Source organism: Macrobrachium nipponense, chromosome 6 (assembly GCF_015104395.2).
Source record: "Macrobrachium nipponense isolate FS-2020 chromosome 6, ASM1510439v2, whole genome shotgun sequence".
In the NCBI taxonomy this organism is placed as follows: domain Eukaryota; kingdom Metazoa; phylum Arthropoda; class Malacostraca; order Decapoda; family Palaemonidae; genus Macrobrachium; species Macrobrachium nipponense.
This window is the reverse complement of record NC_061108.1, coordinates 129,173,250-129,197,842: the sequence shown is the minus strand read 5'-3', so window position 1 is coordinate 129,197,842 and position 24,593 is coordinate 129,173,250. Positions and strand designations below refer to the sequence as shown.

Genomic DNA, 24,593 nt, shown 5'->3' with positions numbered 1-24,593 from the left:
ATATGTACGTATATGATCAGAAACACTAAGAAAGATGTAGGCCTATAAACCACTAGTCCAATGCTTCCACTACTCAAAGTGCGCGTAATAATGAAGACATCTTGACCGAGCACGAGCAGGTGATATTATATCACGTCATGAGCAAAGTGTGAAGACCGAGTTGAGTAGAATAACTGAAATCCGACGTCAGGGGTTAATGAGAAAAGAAAGATTAATGGCACAGTATTAGACTAGGAAAAGACTGCAATTACGAAATGAAAGCTTCAAACACCTGCTGTGCTTATTTCAAGGCCGTAAAATGTTAATTACATACATAAACAGTATTATTATTGAGGTGGAATAATACCTAATTAAACTTCCTTGTATTAAAAAGTTCACGCAACGCTAAACTTACGGATTTCCATTTAAAATCTCTTTCGCAGCTTAATCCCTATACTTGGGGTTTGGGATCTATGAGGTCATTCAGCGTTGAAACGCAAATTGACAGTAGAAAGGTCTGAAAGGTGTAACATAGGGAAAACCTCGCAGTTTCACTATCAAAAATGGTTTTGAGTACGTGGGAAGTAAGATGGAAGGCAGAGAATATGAACAAACGGAGGAACAGGCGTCGCAGCTAGGGGCCTAAGGGACACTGCAAAGAACCTTAAGTAATGCTTACAGTGCACCCTGTCTTTTAGTCTTTCAGTGCCATTACTTTCAAGGTAATGTGAGAGAGAGAATAGGTCAAGTCAGTTCAGTAGTGGGGATAACCAGTCTGTTTGTTTGTATGGTGTTTTACGCTGCATGGAACCAGTGGTTATTCAGCAACGGGGCCAACGGTTTTCCGTGACCTCCGAACCACGTCGAGAGTGAACTTCTATCACCAGAAATACACATCGCTCGCACTTCAATGGAATGCCCGAGAATCGAACTATGGCCATCGAGGTGGTACGCCAATACCATACTGACCACGCCACTGAGGCACTATTTAAGAAGTCTGTGGTCAGTAATAAAGTCACAGAAAATAATAATAAAAATAGGTCACAGTTTTAGCTAGAAAAACAAGTCACATTAATTTATGGTGGTCACATGAAAAAAGGTAACTGAAAAAATGAAAAAAGTCAGTTTTAGCTAGAAAAACAAGTCACATTAATTTATGTTGGTCGGTAATAAAGTCACAGGAAAACAGGTAACTAAAAAAAAAGAAAGAAAAAAAAAAAAAAAAAAAAAAAGTCATAATCTTGGGTGGGAAAGTAAGTCAGGTAATCAGACAGAAATTTTCAGGTCTTCTTTTGCAGAACTATAGTAAGATACGTCGTAGTGATGCAGTGCCATGCATGTCTAGAATTCCATTACCTATCAAACTCTTAAACTGCGCGTTAAATATTTTGATTTTTTTAAAATTCGTTATATAATGTTTCACTGACAGCCACGGAAATTATGCAGGGAGCATATACATACATCATACCATACACACACACACACACACACATATATATATATATATATATATATATATATATATATATATATATATATATATATATAGAGAGAGAGAGAGAGAGAGAGAGAGAGAGAGAGAGAGAGAGAGAGAGAGAGAGAGAGAAACAATGCTAACATTACCCTGGTTGTGTTCTGACCTGTGATTGTTGTTGTCTGTGACTTTTGACCTGTGATTCTTTTACCTGCTTTATCTGGATTCCAGAAAGTCAAGCGGAGGGTTAAGGTCGGGGTTGTGGAATGACCTGTGAGGTCATTCTGCGCTGAAACGGAAATTGACAGTGAAAAGGGTTGAAAGGTGTAACAGGAGGAAAACCTCGCAGTTGAACTATAAATCAATTGTTAAGAGAGGGTGCAAAGTAAGATGGAAGAAAGAGGATACGAAGGGAGGTACAGTAAAAGGAATGAAAGGTGTTGAGACTAGGAGCGGAGGGGACGCTGCAGAGAACATTAGGTAGTGTCTACAATGCGCCGGATGAGGTGCGCCCATGGCAATATATACTCTGGTACAGAGAAGTACATTTGGAAAGCATCTTCACTCCCTCACAGTTTTCGTTCGTTTGTAAGACTACCTACAAGACAATATATAAGATTCTCGGTTCAACACTTGATTTTAGATGCCTAAAATCTTAATCAACTTTCTGATGGAACAGGAATGTTAATGTCACATTGAATCCGTCAATACCTGTATAAGACTTGAGTCTCGAACTCTTCAAGCAGCTATTCGACTTGTTACAATCTAACCAACGTGGCACGCCCCTTCCAGTCAAGATATCTTTCATCAGAGAGGGAGAAAACAGTCTGACAGAAGCACTGGTGGACATGCAAATAGACAACCTCCCTTCGTGTAGCATTATTATACACGATGGTCTGCCCTTGAAGATTGTCAGGCTGAAATGCCTTCAGCCAAGTAGGAGTTGCAAATAACCTTGTGCAGATGAAAGGACAGGCGCATTGTAAAGCACCTCCCTCCAAGCACATCTATACTTCTTCTTCCCAGCTGGTTCCCATTTTTATGTGGGGTCGCCATTTCAGATGAGCCATTTCCATCTATTTCTATCCTGCGCTTCTGCCTCATCAATTCCCTTCTCATGTAAGTCTCCTCACACAGTCCTTCCATCTCTTTCTTGGTCTCCCTCTTCTTCTTCCTTGAACCTCCATCCCCAAAGTATGTCTCCCAGTTTGGTCCTCATCTCTCCCTTCCTGCACTTCCTTTGATGCATCCACCACCTAAGTTGACCTCCTTAAGTAGTCATTTCTGATCCTATCCTCTCTTGTCACCCCAGACATCCACCTAAGCATTCTCATTTCTGCCACATCCATCTTCTTCTGCCTTTCTCATGCTTGTTGTTTCTATACCATACAGCATTGCCATTCTTACCACCTATACATGAGGACTAATATGTCTGAAACAGCATGTGAATTCCAATGATGCGGTATTTCTGGCAGGCACTGAAGGGCAGACGCAGGTAGACGGACGTATGATTTCAGATCGACGTTCTCCCTTCATGCACTTTGTGGTGAGTTTAATAAAAATCACTTTCACCATGTTCGACGAGTTGCAATGACCAGGTAAGTCTGACAGACTGATGATCTCCTTTCAAGTATATCTATTCATAATGGTCTCAACTTGTATACCAATATTTACTGAAACCCCTTCGCAACATTTCATTATATCGAAGTGACATGCCAAGACCTCAGCAATTGCTACATAGGTCACACCACTACGACGATGTTTGCAAGCTCACCGCAACCAAGGGGCTATATGCCAACATCATGTAGACATCCCCCCCCCCCCCCCCCACAACCGTAAACTAAAACTGGAAGAACTGTTAGAGGGCAAAGAGATCGTATATAGAGAACCCCGTTTCCAAAGATTGCAAATAGCAGAAGCCTTAAGTACGTATAAAAAAAAAAAAAAACTGCACTAAACATTCAAAGGAACACAGAACTCATCCTCCCTTCTTCAAGAAACCACTAGACATACGAGAGAGTCCGGAGGGAGAAATGACCAGTAGAACTCCCTAACAAGGCAGAAAATACCGAAAGTGGAGCAAATCAAGTTGTACGCCTGGCATAGGGCACGTCCTACGGAGCAGCAGAAATGGCCCTGCTGCACCAGAGAATGCGAGTGGGAGAATGAGATCCAGCGATCAACAGAAGTTCATAAATACACTGACGTCGTACTTTCCATTTAAGGATTAGCTCTTGAGTCTGCATGTTGTTATAAAAACTGTTTATGTCAATTTGTAACTTAGTCCTGAAGACGTCGCCGATAGGCTTGTTTTGTTTGTTTTTGTGTTGTTTTTACGTTGAATGGAACCAGTGGTTATTCAGCAACGGGACCAATGGCTTTACGTGACTTCCGAACCACGTCGAGAGTGAATTTCTATCACCAGAAATACACATCTTTCACACCTCAATAGAATGCCCAAGAATCGAACTCGCGGCCACATAGGTGGTACGCCAACACCATACCGACCATGCCTCTGAGGTGCTGTCGCCGATAGGCGGTCGACTATAAATGGAAACAAACGTGAATAATACTTTTCTATTCCTGAAAAGCTTACCTAAAGAGAAACACAAGTATAGACAGATTCAATGTCTAAATAAAAAGATAGTCTCTGAAAATGAAAATTGCATGAGAGAAAATATATCCAAATAGCATACAGCATATAAAATATGTATATATATATATATATATATATATATATATACATATATATATATATATATATATATATAATATATATATATATATATATATATATATTTACGTATTAAGCCCGGCCCTGTGAGAGGCTATATACGTAAACGGAAATAATTGAAGGAGGACAAGTTGAAATTAATTGAACTTATCATAAAACTGATTATTAGTGATAATTTCTTTAGAGGGAAAGGTCGCCAGAAAACTTTACAGCTATTTATTTACAAAAAAGGCCCTTGCTGGCCTGGAGAAAAGGTAAATGCAGCGTCCACACGTTGGGACTTATGTATCTCTCACAAATGGATAATAGCTGGCTCAAAATGGATTAATTCAAGCTGGTTTCATAAACTTGGTTAATGCAACACTTGCAGGCAGAGAGACGGCACGTGACTCATGGAATCTGGAAAAGAATCCCAGATTAAACAAGATAAAAGAAAAAAGGATTTCTTGTTTTGATTAACTAATTCTCTAACACTGGGGAGAAGGAACTTTTAATGTTTCACTGAGGTATGCAATGACTTCATTGGTCTGGGACAATCACACAAGGGGAAGCATGCGGCCATGAGGCAGTGAGAGGGAACAAAAGGATGAGTTCCTTTTGGGTTGGAAATTGAATTGGGAAAATGAGGATCAAAATGATAATAGGATGGGAGAGGGACTGGCAATATGCTGTTTCACAAGACGTACCTGGATGTAGTGTTCAGTGGCTCTTTGTAGAAAAGCATGGCCTGGCTTTGTCTGAGGCCTGGGTCGATCGGCGCGCCACTCACGGTCTGGATAGGCCTAACAGGAAGGCAGGTGGTTGGACATCCGTCCGAGGTCACGTCTCGAGACGACTGAGGGAGATACTGGTTCTCACTTTATGACTTGGGGCTTCCATACATCGCCTCGGGACTGCCTGGAAGTGTCACAACAACCAGCAAATTGGGAAGGAAAAAGAGGTCTTATTGTAGAGGTCCCTAAGATCCATCTCGAAGCCTACCTACTCTTGTGACTTGCCTCTCTTACCCTAAGCTTCCGTCAGACCGGAAATACCTCCCTACGACATGCTCTCTCTCCCAACATCAGTTGCTTTAGGAGAAGGCATGGCTGCTTCTTTTATAACTAATATCACTAAAACTCTGCTGGGAAGGCGAGGCGTTCTATAAACGTAGGCAATTAGATATATATATATATATATATATATATAATATATTATATAATATAATACACATCATATATATACATAATATATATACCTATATATATATATATATATATATATATATATATATATATATATATATATTATATTATATATATATATATATATAATTAGTCTTGATAGAATGAGGGAATATTCTCTTCACTCCTTTCTCTCTCTCTTTCAATATAGTTGTCTATAAGGACTTTTATATGGATAATTAATACCGTATTTCATTGTAAATATATTAATTCAACTAGCCTCTACAACTTTTTTTTAATCATGATAATATCTTCTTCAAATATCTCATACTTTCGCAAAGGAATTTGTAATTCAGTCGGTAAATCTACCACTACACATTTCATTCCTCCATCAAAGTTCAAACACATTATTTTCCTCCTCTCACAACTTTCTCCATGGAGAACTTGAACATTTTCTCTGGGTAGTTAACTAAGAGGAAAAAATGTATCTGCAACGATGTTTGAACCTCCTCTGTTGACCATTTCTACCAGAAGCTCTTAGTATCAAGAGACATGCTGATGCTCACTTGTCCAGAGTGTGGGTATAAAAGAGTGAATTTCCAGATAAATTTCCAGACAAAATCATATAACCTCAATTAGTCTTCCTATATAACAGCACTTTCGTTCGTATTTGCGGTTTTCCTTTGCTCTCACATTTTCACTTTTATTAATTCAATCCGTCTTGTCACTTTGCGAAATCAAAATTAAAATCTTGAGATACACGACTTATTATACAAATTTCCTAAGCCCAGTTCCCGATCATCACGAGAAATCTTATGAGACACTCATTCATTAGTCTCATAAGACTAATTCATTAGACACTAATTCAACAAACAAGCACTCGTTGATAGGTTTCACCTGTCTTGCCGGAATAAACTTTTTCATTCATTAGTACACTCTCCATACCTAAAATATGCTTCTTCAAAGTGTATTTGAAATTGACAGAATGTGGATGGTGATGGGGTCCGCTCATCGGCCTAATGAAACCTCCCCCTCACCCATAACAGAAGCTTTAAAATGATCCTTATTCAGCCTCTGAATCATTATGCAATTTACAGTTCATCTTCAAGTGCCTGATTCTCTCCTGAAATTCACGGTGGGTTCTTGCTTTTACCATGATGACCAATTTTAAACTTTAATAGTGGGTAGTACACTGTAAGTGGGAAATTTTTAGAAATGCAGAGCAGTTTCGGCTATCATCGGTTTCTATGACGGAAGTAACCGAGACTCACGAATGGTGAATCAACAAGCTGCTGGTCGACCTCCCTGTATATCGTACGTAGATAAGGACCTTGCCATTTTTATCACTTCGTTGAACTGAATCCCCGTAGACTTAAAATTTACGGGAAAGGATCTTTTCCAAAGGATTTCGTTCATTGAGGAAATTGCTGAACACTGTTTCAAGTACCCCACATACTGCACAGCCTCCCGTGAGCCAAGGCAGGCTGAAACGTTTCCGCCCACTCCTTATGATTTGAGAGGAATGAGGAACCTCTGGCACTGGCAGTCTGGTTGACTGGTTCTCTAGGCTCAATTCAGTACTCCATAAACCAGAGAAGTGAAGGTTTCGCTAGTCCAAACGTCCTCCTTTGGGCTGGACAGTCCTGTCTTTTAGCACTCCGTCCTACGCCACCTCAACGTTAGTTAAATTTTGTCCTTTTTGCGGCCTGTCTAAAAAGATTTATATAAATTACCTTACGCAAACTGAAACCGTCTGCAAGTGGACCCAATCAAACCAGAGCTCTAAATTTGTAACAACTCAGAAGAGAGCCCACCTATGTATAAATGATTCCTGGCCAACAGAAAACTCGTGGAGACGGGAAGCAAAGGGCGAGAAAAAAAAAAAAAAGTGCCATTGTGGATGTCTTTGATAAGAAGGCTACTTTCTTTAATCTATGAAGTAAGTTAAGTCTGGTTAGCATACAGTATGAAAATTGAATAATCATTTTTTTCTGTACTTAGTAAACTGTATGAATTTATTATGTATATAACAGAGGTTATATATAAAATAACCTCCATTATTTATAAAATAACCTCCATTACATTATAGTGATATTTGACAAATAAACACTTTTATATTGTAACTCCTCATTAAACATGTTCAATTTAGGTTCAATTAAACATGTTCAATTTAGGTTCAAAGTCAGTGTTGGCAAAATAACCAAAAAATAAAAATTTTCCTTCTTTTTGGAAATGGCCACCCTAGTTTATCGTCGACTTCCATCACAAAGTTGGGACACTCTGTCCATTGATGGTGTACCTTATCATCTGTGATTGTTAAGTATTATTCAATCAATTTTCAAACTATCACTTCGTGAAAATGTAAAGTTTGGTGCGATAAAATGCTATTATTTTATATTATAGTTCCTCCCGAGAATAAATGCGTAGGCTACTAATATAACGTTATTTGCGCAACAAGCAGGATCGAGAAAAGTTCTTCTCTGGATCCTGGCAACAACTGAATAAATTAGTTTCGAGACAGAACGACCGCAAAGAAAATAAGCGTGAAATACATAAGTGGGATAAAGAAAAAAACAATAGCAACTTATCAGAAGAGCTCGAAAACATAGCAGCGCCACAGTACGTATGAGCAAGAATTGTTATTGGCGGACGGTAGAAAGTTGCCAGTTGTTACCGACGACCCAGCTTCCGACTATATATACACATTCAATCTTTCACATTTTATGTTATAGTAAAGTAAGTATTTGATATTTCAGAATATTCCTAATGTAAAAACAGCCTGATTGCGTAAGGGAAATAAACTTATTCGTTTACGGCAAAATTCCCCAAACGTTTTCGCGTTAACACAACAGCGCATTCACACTCCTCACCCGACTTCGCTCAACGCCACTAGAGACAAATCGCTGTCAAGCATTTTCTTGTTTTCTCCTTACTTTGTGTTATAAAATGTCTCAGAAACTGCAAAGAAAAAGCAGAGAAGCGTAAGCTAAAGAAAATCATTCAAAACCAGGTTAGTGTTCCTACATTCAGTCTTGTAAATGTAGTCCACCTATATGCGGGCCTCTCGCATAACCGATTCGTGGGGGGAGTGTTTGAATGAACATACGTTTCAGTCCAAGTCTCACTGTCTCAGTCATGAGCGACTACGTGTCGTGCTGGATAGTTCGGGGCCGGAAGCGCTTCTGGCCGACATTTTTAATCAAGAAACAAAGATGTCTTGAAATAATGCAGAAAGAGACTGTGACATTTCATTTTACAATTATTAAGCCACATATATTTATTTCTCGAGGCTTTGGCAATAATAACTGGCTTGCTGTGATAGCAACAACAAAAAGGCCTAAATAAGACGGCCAATAATTGTTCCCTGTTAATACAAATGGTGTTAACTTTGAATAAACATACATAGTCTGCAATATAATCTAATCTGTTCCATATTATGCCGATTAAAAATTGGTTCTCATTTAAAATCGAATTACATACATGTGCATAATCATGAATGAAATCTACACTCAGAAATGATGATGACACTTTTAGCCTTCGTTATACGCAATTACTGTTCCTGTGGAGATATTGCAAAATTATAAATATATAATATTCACATGACATCTGCATCAGTTTAAAAAAATAAATCCGTTACATCATTAATTTGAAAGCTCAACACTGTTTCTGACTGGTGTATATATTCTTCATCAGAGGACTGATAAAGAACTGAGCAACAAGAATATAACGTTCCACACTAGTACGTTCAGGCAACCCAACACCAATGTCGTTTCGACGCAAGGATATCCATTCAAGGACGCTCCCAACGTTTCAGGTACACCTGCGCAGGTCACCTGAACGTTAATGCGGACAACCTGCAGTTTTTCATGCCTGTGGAGGCCCTGTGCAGGCGACTTGAATAAATAGTTCCTTCCACCGATATGTTTCCGACGAACCGACCGATCTTTGCAGGCGCGAATATCATTAGATTAAAAAAAGCTGCATATTTTGAATTGGTCGAAAAACTAAAGGTGTTTGATTTTGCTGCTGATAAAGACGGTGCCCTCGTATACCCAGGCATAATTTATTCATGGTTATGGAGTAAATTTTTAAATCCTTTTACATTCTTCTTCATTTTCGAAATCTTTAAAAGAACTCTACCCCCTAAACTAAAGAAGTACTACATTTGGTATTATAGCTATAGAACTATATTTGGTGATATTGGTATTCTCTCTCTCTCGTATCAATGTTTCGGATGTGTGTCCATCTTCAGATTCGATAAAAGTTGAGAATGTAAATTTATACCCTAGGCAAAGCATAAGATGATAATGTAAGCAACAAACTGAAATTCGATAAAAACATGAAGCTAAATTAAAATGCTTTCCTGCTGAAAACAGTTATCTCCATGTTCAAGCCACCATAGTCCTTCATATGGGAATATGGTGACGATTTATGCAAAGTAGGCAAGTAAAAGGCTAAACCGGGTGTAACAGGCTATACAGTGGGAAAGTAAATGGCTAAAAAGTGGGTTGCTTCCAAGATAAATCAGTGTCTCCCACAATGCCTGGAGGGAAGCGCCTCAGTGGCGTGGTTGGTATGGTGTTGGCGTACCACCTCGGTGGTCGCGAGTTCGATTCTCGGCCATTCCACTGAGGAGTGAGAGATGTGTATTTCTGGTGATAGAGGTTCACTCTCGACGTGGTTCGGGAGCCACGTAAAGCCGTTAGTCCCGTTGCTGAATAACCACTGGTTCCATGCAACGCAAAAACACCATACAAACAAACAATGCCTGGAGACTCCGTAAGAGTATCCTACTTATAAGTAATTTTCTGAGTTAAGATTTAATAATCAAAATATGTGATTATTTAGCGGCTCACTGTCACACACATATTCGGCTTGTTTGAAAAAAAAAAATAAAAAATCTGTTGTTCATATGGTATTCTAACATTGCATAAACAGTTTTAGCCAATTCTTCTCTTCCTAGACTAATAATAATTTTAAGAAAAAGATACTGAGTTTAATATATAGTATATATATATATATATATATATATATATATATATATATATATATATATATATATATATATATATATATATATATATATACATACATACATATATATATCTCACGGCACTGGCATATTTCAGCATCACATGCGGGGTGAATTAGATCCGCCTTACTTTCCAACTTAAGTATCCCGAGAACAAAGATTTGGTCAGTTTTTATCAAATTATTAACACCATAAGGAATTATTAAACACCATAAGGAATGTAATACAGCAGTTGCTTTGCTTTCTTGGAGACAAAACTGCAGAGATTTTGCTACGGATTCACTTGAGCTGACCTACTAGTGTTACCTTTTTCCCCCTAATCCTTACAAAATACTCGAATATCAATCAGTCACGTAAATGTAGTCAGAAAGATGAAAATGATGGTTGGAGGTGGCTTCACTTAATCCGGTTCAGAGCATCTCCATAAATCAAACCTCTTTAACTAACCCAAAGTTCCGACTTTATGTCTGAGCCACCGACAAAGGCTTAGAAATTATATCGAAATCAGTCGGGGGTAGTCCCGTCTGTGTACCGTACTGTACGTAGGCATTACTTAAGGTTCTTGGCAGCGTCCCTTCGGCCCCTAGCTGCAACAACTTTCGTTCATTTTACTGTGCATCCGTTCGTAATCTCTTTCTCCCATCTTACTTTCCACCTTCTGGTAACAACTAACTCTGAGTGCAACTGTGAAGTTATACACCTTTCAAATCTTTTTTAATGTCGATTTCCGTGTCAGCGTTGAGTGACCTCACACGTGAAGATAAAAAGGCCCATAAAAATCCTATACGCACGTTGCAGCCATATATTTCGTCTATTTCTTCTGTATCCCAGGGCTACAGAAAAAGTTACTGAAATATCGGTAGCATCGTGTGTAAAGTTTTTACGGTTCTCTCTCTCTTCATGTGTGTGTGTGTGTGTGTGTATTTTCGGTTACTTTCATTTTTCACACGTGGGTTAATAATGTGTAATACTGTATATGTTGCCTATGATGGCCATAGAGGAGTCTTCCATACGAATACTTCTCGTTCTGAATAATAATCACAATGAATAAATCGCTCAAATAAAGACAATAAATCCTCTGGTCTCCATACCTTTCAGAAATGGACACTATACGAAAGCTGGCATCTTCCAGCGGAATAGGAGGGGGAGGAAGCCGCCAAGAAGATAAAAAGGGAGTTGGTGGTGACGACGAAGACAAGCGTCCCAAACGCCACCTCAAGGACTATATGAGACACAAGTACAAAGGACGCAAAGCAGATGACGACGACGACGACGACGACAACGATAACGAAAAGAAAATGCCCCATTACAAGGAGATGAAAACCAGCAGAAGACGCGAACGGCCGGACGGCATTGAAGACGTACCTTATCATTACATGGAAACGATGTCCAGCAGAAGACGCCAACAGCCGGACTTTGACATACCTTATTACATGGACATGATGTCCAGCAGAAGACGCGAACGGCCGGAAGACTTTGAAGAAAACACGTCTTATCATTACATGGACATGATGCCGATGCCCAGAGCCACAAGAAGACGCCCAATGCTCGAGGACTACGATTACCCCATGGATTATTATTATCATCCCATGGACATGATGCCCAGAGACAGAGGATACCATTTGAGGAAACTAAGTGGCCGTCGTAACATGTATTTCATGGACTACATGAGCCCCTGGGGCATGTCACCCCCCATTAACAGGCGTAGGCGGGAACAAGAGGAGGAGGAGGAGGAGGAGGAAGGTGGTGGGGAAAGATGGATTTCGATTCAAGTATGTCACCCCGGACAAATGGGAACCGCCGGAAAAGGTAGATCCGGTGCAGGAGGCGGCCCCATCGGATCAGGAATCGAGCCTCCAGGACAACACCAACACAATAACTACAGATGCTATGCTCTACACTCTGCACACAAGGGTAAGCCACATGCTTCTCGTATGTTTGCTTGTATGCATGTACATATACAAATTTATTATAAGTATGCATGTATATATATATATATATTGGTCCCCCCGTATTAGCAGGGAATGCATACCAGACCCCTCCCTGGAACCCCTATGAAAACGCTTAATTTGGCCTATTTTATTAGTTATAACTCAGGGTAAGACCCACAAAAGATTTTTATACTTGTTTTTTATTTTTAATAGTTTTATCACAAAACGTGCATTTTATGATGAAGTCCGCGAATCCAGAGAATGCAAATACGGGGGCCCAGTGTGTGTGTGTGTGTGTGTGTGTGTGTGTGTGTGTGTGTGTGTGTGTGTGTGTGTGTGTGTGTGTATTATATATATATATATATATATACAACATATATATAAATAACTTGATCACGAAGTATATAAAACGTGATGCTATGTATAAATAAAGGTTTTTTTGCCACGAAGGAAAAAAATGAAAAAACGAGTTAGCCGAGTACTTTCGGTCCTATTCGGACCCTTTACTGAGGCATACTGATTTTACAAAGAGCACCATAGTCAAAAGGAGGCTTAATATACAAACTGACACTGCCAGATTAGCCATAAGGGCGATTTTCACTCTACAGAGAGGAGGAGGAGTCATAGGCTAGCCACACCTTGAAGGATACCCGCAGTAAACAAGTGATTCTTCCAGAAAAACAGTACATTTTGAAAACAACACGGGAGCATATACAATTTAATATAATGAATTTTTACACAATTTTTCCCAACAAAATTTATTATTAATGAGAAGACGAAAGAAAATATAAATATATATATATCGAGCAAGAGAAAGAGGGAGAGAGAATATCGAACCAGAGAGAGAGAGAATTAATAACTATATACATGTGGGACTAATTTATTAGTTGTTCATTTATTTTGATGTCCTCCATAAACATCTTACAAATATATGGGTCCAAATGGTACATTCCCAGACTAAGATTTAGGTTGTTTTTATTAGTGATTTGTATAATTGCCGAGTCCAGTAAATTTCTTGAAACATAATCATTAGATCTAGCAATTACCGAGGTATCACCCCAATTAATACAATGAGATTTTTCACTCAGATGGATAAACAGTGCATTTGAAGTCTGGGCTGTTCTAACTGAATACATATGCTGCTTAATCCGAACACATAAATTTTTACTAGACTGACCAACGTAAAACGATGGGCAATCCTTACAAGGAATTTTGTAAATGATGTTGTTATTTGTTACGGGACTATTCTTAATTAGCATATCTATAATGGTATTATATAAGAGAACACTACATTAACATTAAACGATTTAAATATTGATTTTATGGTTTCAAATCCACAAAAATAAGGTAAGCTAAGCACATTTTTAGGGATTTCTTTTTCATTAAGAGCAACATTATAAAACTTTTTATGAGCTTTTTGATAACATAAATCAATTAAATGAGGTGGGTAGCAGAGATCGTTTCCTATCTTTTTTATGTATTCTATTTCTTGGTCCAGGTATTGTGGACTCGTGATACGCATAGCGCGTAGGAACATAGAAGGAAAAATTGAAATTTTAATATTAAGATGGTGGCCAGAATAAAAATGTACATATGTTAAATTATTTGTGGGTTTTCTATAAATACTGAATTTGCATCGGAAAGATTTGCTATGTATTAATACATCTAGGAAAGGGATGACATTGTTATTTTCAATTTCAACAGTGAATTTTATGGATGGCACTAAATTATTCAATTTAGACAGTAAATCATTTACATCGATACCACCAGGTAAGACTACTAAGATATCATTGACATATCGGTACCATTTTAAGGGGATAAGTGTGATATTCGGGAGGTGTTGTCTCTCAAAAAATTCCATATATAAGTTTGAAACGTCACATTGCTGCCGCGAAAATGGAGGAAAAGGAGAAATTTAAAGAACTGGAAAAAGCCTGACGTAACTTCAACTATTCGATTCCCGCTGATTGGAAACACGCATTAAGGCAAGAAATATATGGAAAACTTCATAGAACTACACACACTTTGATTAGAAAACTGGACAGAAAATTAAACAACCTTATCAACGACAGTGATTGGACCAATAATGCTAGAAGTGATTGTGTGGTGAATTTATCGAGCAAACAAATAAGTGATAATGCAGTGCGCGCATTAGGCTTTGGGCTGTCTTTCTTCATTTGTAACAAACCCTCAGCTTTATCAATAGCGACATCTCTATATAAGTTTGAAAAATACTGTGACCTACCACAAAATCATTTAGACATTATCAAAGGCATGACATATAGTGCTATGCATGCCTACCATGAAGATAACTTCCCCGCTCGCTACAGAAAAAGTTTAAAAGAATTGAAGAATGATAATAGCTTACACATTACCAAGGCTGATAAATCCAATAGTTTAGTGGTTCTTGACAAAACTGACTACATATCACGCATGCATACTTTACTAGAGGATGAAATAACTTACAAAAAACTCGCAAAAAATCCGTTGGACCAAGTAATAAAAAACTTTAATATCAATATCAAACAAATTCTTAAAGATAAAAAAGAACTTTTGTGTCAGTTAACTGTAAATTGTCCCTCATTACCTTATTTATATTGCCTAGTCAAAACTCATAAGGAAAACAAACCTATGCGCCCAATTATTAGTACTGTAGGATCAATTGCTTATAAACTATCTAAATATCTTACTAAACTGTTATCCCCGCTACTAGGAACTGTATCTAATTCACACATCCGGAATTCTCTTGATCTTGTGGAAAAATTAAATAACATTGAACTAAACCCTAGCGATATTTTTGTCAGTTTTGATGTATGTTCTTTGTTTACAAAAGTCCCTATTGACTCTGTGCTAGAATATTTAAGTAATGAACTTGTACTGCATGAATTGCCTATGTCTGTTAGTCACATAATTTCCTTAATTAAGTTATGTATTTGTGATTGCAGATTTATTTTTAATGGAGAATATTACCAACAAATATTTGGTATGGCCATGGGTAACCCTTTATCACCTCTCCTTTCAAACTTATAATGGAATTTTTTGAGAGACAACACCTCCCGAATATCACACTTATCCCCTTAAAATGGTACCGATTTGTCGATGATATCTTAGTAGTCTTACCTGGTGGTATCGATGTAAATGATTTACTGTCTAAATTGAATAATTTAATGCCATCCATAAAATTCACTGTTGAAATTGAAAATAACATTGTCATCCCTTTCAAAGATGTATTAATACATAGAGAATCTTTCCGATGCAAATTCAGTATTTATAGAAAACCCACAAATAATTTAACATATGTACATTTTTATTCTGGCCACCATCTTAATATTAAAATTTCAATTTTTCCTTCTATGTTCCTACGCGCTATGCGTATCACGAGTCCACAATACCTGGACCAAGAAATAGAATACATAAAAAAGATAGGAAACGATCTCTGCTACCCACCTCATTTAATTGATTTATGTTATCAAAAAGCTCATAAAAAGTTTTATAATGTTGCTCTTAATGAAAAAGAAATCCCTAAAAATGTACTTAGCTTACCTTATTTTCGTGGATTTGAAACCATAAAATCAATATTTAAGTCGTTTAATGTTAATGTAGTGTTCTCTTATAACAATACCATTAAAGATATGCTAATTAAGAATAGTCCCGTAACAAATAACATCATCATTTACAAAATTCCTTGTAAGGATTGCCCATCGTTTTACGTTGGTCAGTCTAGTAAAAATTTATGTGTTTGGATTAAGCACCATATGTATTCAGTTAGAACAGCCCAGACTTCAAATGCACTGTTTATCCATCTGAGTGAAAAATCTCATTGTATTAATTGGGGTGATACCTCGGTAATTGCTAGAGCTAATGATTATGTTTCAAGAAATTTACTGGAATCGGCAATTATACAAATCACTAATAAAAACAACCTAAATCTTAGTCTGGGAATGTACCATTTGGACCCATATATTTGTAAGATGTTTATGAAGGACCTCAAAATAAATGAACAACTAATAAATTAGTCCCACATGTATATAGTTATTAATTCTCTCTCTCTCTCTCTCTCTGGTTCGATATTCTCTCTCCCTCTTTCTCTTGCTCGATATATATATATTTATATTTTCTTTCGTCTTCTCATTAATAATAATTTTTGTTGGGAAAATTTGTGTAAAAATTCATTATATTAAATTGTATATGCTCCCGTGTTGTTTTCAAAATGTACTGTTTTTCTGGAAGAATCACTTGTTTACTGCGGGTATCCTTCAAGGTGTGGCTAACCTATGACTCCTCCTCCTCTCTGTAGAGTGAAAATCGCCCTTATGGCTAATCTGGCAGTGTCAGTTTGTATATTAAGCCTCCTTTTGACTATGGTGTTCTTTGAAAAATCAGTATGCCTCAGTAAAGGGTCCGAATAGGACCAAAAGTACTCGGCTTACTAGTTTTTTCATTTTTTTCCTTCGTGGCAAAAAAAACCTTTATTTTATATATATATATTATATATATATATATATATATATATATATATATATATATATATATATATATATATATATATATATATATACATATATATATATATATATATATATATATATATATATACATATATATTATATATATATATATATATATATATATATATATATATATGTATATATGTATATATATATATATAATATATATATATATATATATATATATATATATATAATTTGTGTGTGTGATAACCACTTTGTTCTCTTAAATTCTCCAACTTTTCACACCTTTTGGATATGCTTGTCACTACTACAAAGCCTTGGATTCACATACAAGAATATGAAGAAATTCTGATTTCCATAGCAGGATTCGAACCCACATCCAGATTATCTGAACGTCAAATGTGTGCACTGTATGTTCGAGAATTCAAGAGGACACTGTGGTTATTCAAATTACTGTACATACATATCTGGTAAAAAGTGACCAGTATATAAGATGAACAGAAAGGGTGAGAAATGTACATAGATTGCAGACAGTCTGAGGAAAGGGATGTGGCCAACAGTCTCACCCCAGAATGATAGGGAAGATTCAGGTTTTACATACTCTATATATATATTATATATATTATATATTAATATGATATAATATATAATATATATATCATGGAATAAACCATAAATATCAAGGAAGAGGGTCTAATCGGACGACACATTTTATTAATAAGAAACGTTTCATGTTGTCAACAACACATCATCAGTCTGCAATTAAAAATTCCACATTTAAAATAAGCCTGCAGATTATAAAAAATATTAAAATATAATCAGAACGTTAAAACAGGGAATGAGAGGAAACCTACTTTATCCAAAATTATCCCTGTTTCTGAGGCAATCGGGATAATTGTGGATAAAGTTTATAGTAATGATGAGCTTTTTTGTGGTTTTAATAGTCAACTTTTTAAAAAGTTTGGAATTTGCTGTGCAAGATGCCATCTTTGTTTTCAATGGGCAGCTTTTTCTGCAAGCAGAAGGGGTTGCCATGGGGTCTCCTTTAGGACTGATGTTTACCAATTTTTTTATGGGACATTTGGAGGAGAGTTTTCTTAATGACTGTCCAGGGAATTTTAAGCCAGTTTTTTTGTAAATATACGTTGACGACACCTTTACTTTATTTAAATTTCTGGGGCAATGCCAACCAATTTTAGATTACGTATGTGAATGAGGCCCACCCCAACATTAAATTTACAGTGGAACATGAGAACAATGACACCCTTGCCTTCTTGAATATAAAAGTACTAACTAAGCGTGACCACCAATTTAACATAACAAAAGTGTCTTTAGAAAGAGTACTTCCACTGGACTTGGTAATAATTCTTTTTAGCTCGTGTTTTCATGCTTTTAACATGAATGGTATTTCTACTTTGGTCTTTAGGGCCCTTCGGTACACATCCGAGTGGGTCTCCTTCCACCTTGAAGTCCAGTTTCTTAAGAAATATTTTGTACAGAAATAATTACCCAAAAAGTTGGTTTTTAACATTATTAGTTACTTGCTAACGAAGTATCTGTCAACACCCACTTTTAATTTTAATGTACCCATTCCATTTACTCATTCAGACAGTTTGTGTTCTAAAGCTAAAAATAATATTGAAAAGGAATTTGGCTTTTTGAAACTTAATCTCATTCCCACGAATCCCCCCAAAATTGGATTGTTTTTTAATTACAAGGACAAATTGCAGGATTTTATGAAGTCCAATATTATATACGTATAAACTTGAATGTCCAAGATGTCTTGGTATTTATGTTGGTTCTTTGCGGAGACTGTTACAAGGCCGGTATTACAGCCATTTGGGATTGAGTTACAGATCTGGGTCCAGAATCTCTAATCCCAAGTTCTCTAATATTAGAACACATGCAATGAGTTGTAAAATCATCATTGAAAATAAATATTTCTCTATCATTTGCACCATAAAGCAAACTACCCACCTATCCTTGAGTCATTCAGCTCTTTCCTCCTTCTTGAATAGGTAGCTCTCTTCTCATTCCCTGTTTTAACATTATATTATATTTTAATTTTCATTTATTATAATTTGTAAGCTTATTTTATTTGTGAAAGTTTTAACTGCAAACTGATGATGTGTTATTGACAACATGAAACGTTTCTTACTAATATAACATGTGTACCTTACTGTCGTCTGACTGGACCCCTATTCCTTGGTTATATATATATGTTTATACCTTTTAACATGTTAATGAGAATTTATAATTTTTTTTGCATTATCTAGATCATTGGTGCTTATCCAAAACCAAATCCGCAAAGAAATAAAACTAAGTTCATTTTTCTTCACACAAATGATTACTAAGTAACCAGTTCCTTACACACTTGCCATTTAAAAGATAAAAGGGTACAAATTTTTTTTATTTAAACTCAAATATATACAGCAATTGCACATATAGACATTTAAATTGGGGTAAATTAGAATTGTATAAGAATTACACTTATTTTGATTAACACTGACTTATAGATCATGTCGTTGTATTTCTTCCCTCCAGAATGAAGACGATAGTATTGTCTCCCACACAATTCTGCAAATGCCCTCAAAGCACCCTGGTGGGGAAGCTTCGTCAGGAGACAGAACGTTCAACATTTTGATGGCTGATGTTTCAGGATCAATGAGTTACACATGGACCAGCATTAAAGACAACTGGAACCGCTACGTATCACCAAAACTGGAGGGGACAACCAGAATATTTACTTTTGGTAGCAAAGTACGATTCAGAAGAGAAGGAACTACTCTCGAAGACAAGGACTTTTCTAATGAAAGCACAGAACTTACAGGGGCTTTGCAGACCATTTTATCTCAAATTTACACATGTTCTCAGCAATTTGTTAATGTCTTCATTATCACAGACGGAGACCATAACTGTTCCAAAGTGACTCCAAGTAGTATTATTGAGCAGATGGAAGCGCAAAGTAGTAAAGTTTTTAATATATTCTTACTAGGGGTTGGTAATAAATTCCCCGTTGAATACAGCATTAATATTCGCTCACGTCTCCACAATGGGAGCTCGAACGTTCCTACAATATACTGGGCTAAGTTAAAAGATGACATAAAAGAACAAATGGAAGCTATTGGAAACAAGTTAAGCGATAATCCTTCTTTCTCAATTAAACTGAACAGTTTAGGATACAAGCTACCTGGACACACTTTAGGATACAAGCTACCTGGACTGAGTCCAAATGATACATTCTACTTGGGAGAGTTTGTTTATTTCCCAGATGAACCAAAGAACCATACAGAAATAAATATGCAGGCAGGTAACCACACAGTTACAATCAAATTAGAACCTACTATAATGGATGTTGAGACATTACTCAGAATCTTCCGCCAATGGAACACGAATGTCATTCAAATGAAATTCAGGAAAGAAAGTATACCTGACAGTATCATACCCTTCATGGAAAACTTATATGAAACCCTAACAGAAAAACCCAAATCATCTGCAGGTAAGTCTATACGTGAAAGGATTACAGCAGAAGATAAAGGCAAAGATATGGAATTTAGAACACTTATTAATAAGGTTAAAGAAATTCTGACAAAAGAAAAATTTGAAAATCAGATCGAGTTGGCAGATAACATTCTAAGCACCTCAGTGACTCGTACAAAATACGAAGTGAAAACGCTGCAACTCAAGGGTCACACTGATAAAGAATTTGAAGAGGACTGCAAGGAATTTTTAAAGATTTATGATGCTCATAAGGAAGCTTTTCTCAGGTTAGAGGTTCCCCCCGAGTGCCTCTGTCAAGCCACCCACCAGTCCACATTAACTGACCTCCAAGATAAGGACTTCCCAGAAATACTAAAGAGAGAAAAGTTTGAATTTCTCAAAAAATTCACAATTTCTGGTATTGCAGTATATGCTCCCACCAGGGATTCAGTCACACTGAACCCATGGTCCTATAGAATTCAAAGGATTGTGAATGCTCCTTATACTATAATGAGCCAGGTTAGTATGGAAACCTTGGCCAAAGACCCAAAGGACACAGATAAAGCAGTACACGCAGAATCGAATGATGACAGCACAAGCTTTAATGCCATTGTTCCAGTTTTCCCACCAAACATTGCTAAACATCTTAAACCAATTGTTCGAAGCAAAATCTATGCTATGTGCGTGACGTTTGCCACACTGAAAAACCCACATATAATTGATTTTAATGTACACATGGCAACCCTGGCAGTTACATGGGTACGATATCTATTTGAAAACCCTACTCTCCCAAGGCCTGAATATGTGAAAGCTCAAATGGAAAGTATTGAAGCCACTGCTCAGTGCTACATGGATAGAAGAGGATATGCCACTTATGTGGAAATGTTGAAAGATAAACCAGAATTGGCACTGATGACAGAAAGCACTGAAAAGATTAATAACAAGGCCATTATGTGTGAGACAATAATAAAACCAATGTTCCTTCTCAATATGATGCAACTTTCTGATAATAAAATAGATTCACATCAAATTGCAAAGATATTGAGGGTGATCTTATTAGAGTACATTGGTCGTTGTCTCTCTCATTATAAATCAGAAAAAGGAGAAGAAACCCCATACACAGATTATTTTGCTAGTTCTCTTGAAGACAAAGAAAGAAAAAAACAATTCGTTGAGGAATTTGTCAAAAATGCCAAAGAAGAAATCTCAAGTTCAAATAGTACTGACCTCATAGAAAGTTACTACACTTATGAAGAAGTTAGAAAAGCTGCCAAAAAACTTACCAAAATCCATCTAGAATCAGTTAAAGAGAAGATGATTGGCACAATCACAATCGAAGTAAATGCAGAAAAGGTTAAAGCATTGAGAAATGTTACTTCAGCTGGTGACGTGTCCTGGAACACACTTCAAACATATGCCTATCACATGGGACTTCAGGAAGAAGTAGTTAATCAACTTTTCAGTCAAGAAAGCATATTTGTGTGCACAGCACATGCTTTAAGGTATAGATCATCAAGAGAACGCCTTGCTAGTAATGTGGACGACTTTGAAACTTACAAGAAATTTGTGGCTGATGAAGTAAGAAAGGAAAATTTACAAGTGTTGTCCAAACAGTTTCTTGAATCTCTTCCACCAGTCATAGCGGAGGAATGGTTGAAGGATTACCTTGACATCCATACAGAAGTTGTTGAACCAATGACACCTCAACAAATAGTACATCAAGCACAGCAGCTAGGAGTAGATGTAACAGAAGAAACTTTTGAGAAAGTGTACAAAAAATATCGCCCCCAAGTAGGTCTCCTGGGCAATGCCTGCCAGACAAAAAGGTGCCCATATTATCTCCAACCAAAGGAACACTACAACCAGCATGCTTCTGTAGAACGCTTAATGGGAAAAACACCTTTTATTCATGGAATGCATAAAATTGTTAACCAATACCACAGTCATGATTTGTCCACAATTTTGAAAGAAATGTCATCAGGGGAACATACAAACAAGAAGGAACCTATCCCAGAAGAAGCTGTATTGAAATGGGAACCTGGGGTAAAAAAACTGAAAAGCATATATTCTGAGCAAGAGGAAATGAACAAACCCTCATAAGCATTTTTGTATACTGTTGACCATTCTCCCAACCTTTTTGTATTCCCTTATGAATTGTACCCACCATATATAAATAATATATAAATAGCACTTAGCATCTCCAGTGTTTCAATTTTTCTTTGTGGCTGTAACTTTGTTCATATAATCATCATGTTTTTTTATTTCTTCATGATTTAAATCACACACACACACAACAATGACTTGTACCTTTATGCATGCTATAAAATATTTTTTTTATTCCTGTATTTAGATTTCTATATTCATTTTTATTCCTGTATGTAATTTTGTATTTTTTTTTTAACCAAAATGTAACATATTAAATTTTTAACATACATTTAAGGAAACACTAACACATTGCCTTGTATTTTGAATATGTATTTAACCACTGTTTAAACTTTCACTTTAATTGCCACAGTACATATGTCCTTATGTTCTTTGTATCCAAAACAACACCCTTAAGGCCAGATTGTAAGTCAGTAGTCGCTTGATAATGCCATAAGTAGAAACAGCTGTCGCGACAAAATCCAATAAATGGAAGAAGGAAGTCTGCGTATTTTTCACCAGAAATTGACGAACGAGAATCGGAAAAAACTTTGGCGGTATGAAGATACCTGCAAGAAACTTATTGATGCCACTAAAGCAATTGCTTTTAACGAAAATTGCATAAGAGAAAAACTATGCCCTAAAAGTGTGTGTGTGTATATATATAATATAATTATATATATATATATATATATATATATATATATGATATATATTCCTATATCTATATTATATATATCATATCTATATATATATATATATATATATATATATATAATATATATCTAGATAGATATATATAGAAATATCATATATATTATATATATATAAATATATATATGTATATATATACTAAGATTTATAAATATATAGTATAATATATATTATAATATATAGTATATATATATATATATATATATATTATATATATATTATATATATATATATATATATATATCTATGACTGGTAAAGGTGTTCTGTAACAACAGAATTCCATCTAATAAAAGGAGCCATAAAAACACCAAAATGTAGAGAGAAAAGTACTATATTTCAGAGACTGCTGTCTCTCTCTTCAGGTATATGAATGAGAAAAGTTTACAGAAAAGGTGGTATTTATACCAAGAGATTCGTCCACAAGTAAGCCAATTTAGATCACCCCCGCTGATAATCTTCCTTTAATCTTCTTAAGCGTTGGTTGAATGAACACTGCGTCGACGATGTCTGATGTCCAATTCCCTTTTGAGATGTTCATTACCTGCTTCTCTTTTATTAAGGCCGATTCCATCATTTGACTCTTGTACCGGCAGTTGCTGCTATAAATTACACGTGACATATTCCAGTTTATTCTATGGTTATGTTCATTTATATGATTGAAAATAGCCGAGTTCTGTTGTCCATACCTAACTGACCGTTTGTGTTGTATTAATCTCTGGGGAAGTGATTTACCTGTAAATCCGATGTAAGATTGGTCACAGTCCTGGCATGGGATCTCATATACCCCCGAGTCTTTGGGCGATGTCTTTTGTTGGACGTTAATCAGGGATTTGGCTAAGGTGTTTGGGTAAGTAAATACAAAAGGGTTCGATTTTCCGAGGGGGTTGGTTATTCTCTTAATCGTGTCCAGGTGGGGAATTATTATTTTATTGTTGGGTGTATCTCTGGTCTTGTCTTTAGGGGGTCGGTAGAAAATTACGTTAGCTTTGTGAATTGCTTTCTCAATTATATGGTCAGGATATTTTAAAGACGAAAGTTGCTTGCGAATTAGTTCAAATTCTTTTTCCAAGAATTCTGGGGAACAAATTCGTAAGGCTCTTAAGAACAAGTTACTAGCTACACCTATTTTGATAGAAATGTCATGATAGCTAAAGTAGTGAATGTATGAAAGTGAGAACGTTGGTTTTCTGTATATGGTAAATTTGTATTCTGTCGTATCTCTGATTATTAAAACATCAAGAAAAGGAATTTTGTTGTCTGTTTCCCATTCAACTTTAAATTTGATGCTGGGCACTAATGTGTTTAATTTCGAGAGGAATTCATTGAAATTGCCCCACCTATTATCCCAAATGTTAGGATATCATCCACGTATCTCATCCACAGCATGTTTTTGGGTTTTATTGCATTTATTACTGTAGTTTCAAAGTATTCCATGTACAGATTGGCTAGAACAGGACTTAAAGGACTACCC

General features: G+C 36.3%; 1 protein-coding gene and 1 long non-coding RNA gene across 3 annotated transcripts in view; one reads left to right on the top strand and one right to left on the bottom strand.

Moving 5' to 3' along the window:
• Nucleotides 1-22,909, top strand: part of LOC135216184 (uncharacterized) — a 23,192-nt gene extending 283 nt beyond the window's left edge. Inside the window, exons 1-3 of one of the 2 annotated variants that reach the window (XM_064251317.1) lie at nucleotides 8,200-8,360; nucleotides 11,481-12,296; nucleotides 19,330-22,909. In XM_064251317.1, the coding sequence (XP_064107387.1) occupies nucleotides 12,273-12,296; nucleotides 19,330-22,365 (3,060 nt within the window). In that variant the 5' untranslated portion in view covers nucleotides 8,200-8,360; nucleotides 11,481-12,272 and the 3' untranslated portion in view covers nucleotides 22,366-22,909. Of the gene's footprint in view, nucleotides 1-8,199; nucleotides 8,361-11,480; nucleotides 12,297-19,329 lie in introns of those variants that run through there. The other variant, XM_064251318.1, reaches the window with a different exon arrangement.
• LOC135216185 (uncharacterized) overlaps nucleotides 1-24,593 on the bottom strand; it is a 273,740-nt gene that overhangs the window by 218,295 nt on the left and 30,852 nt on the right. The gene's annotated exons all lie outside the window — the stretch shown is intronic.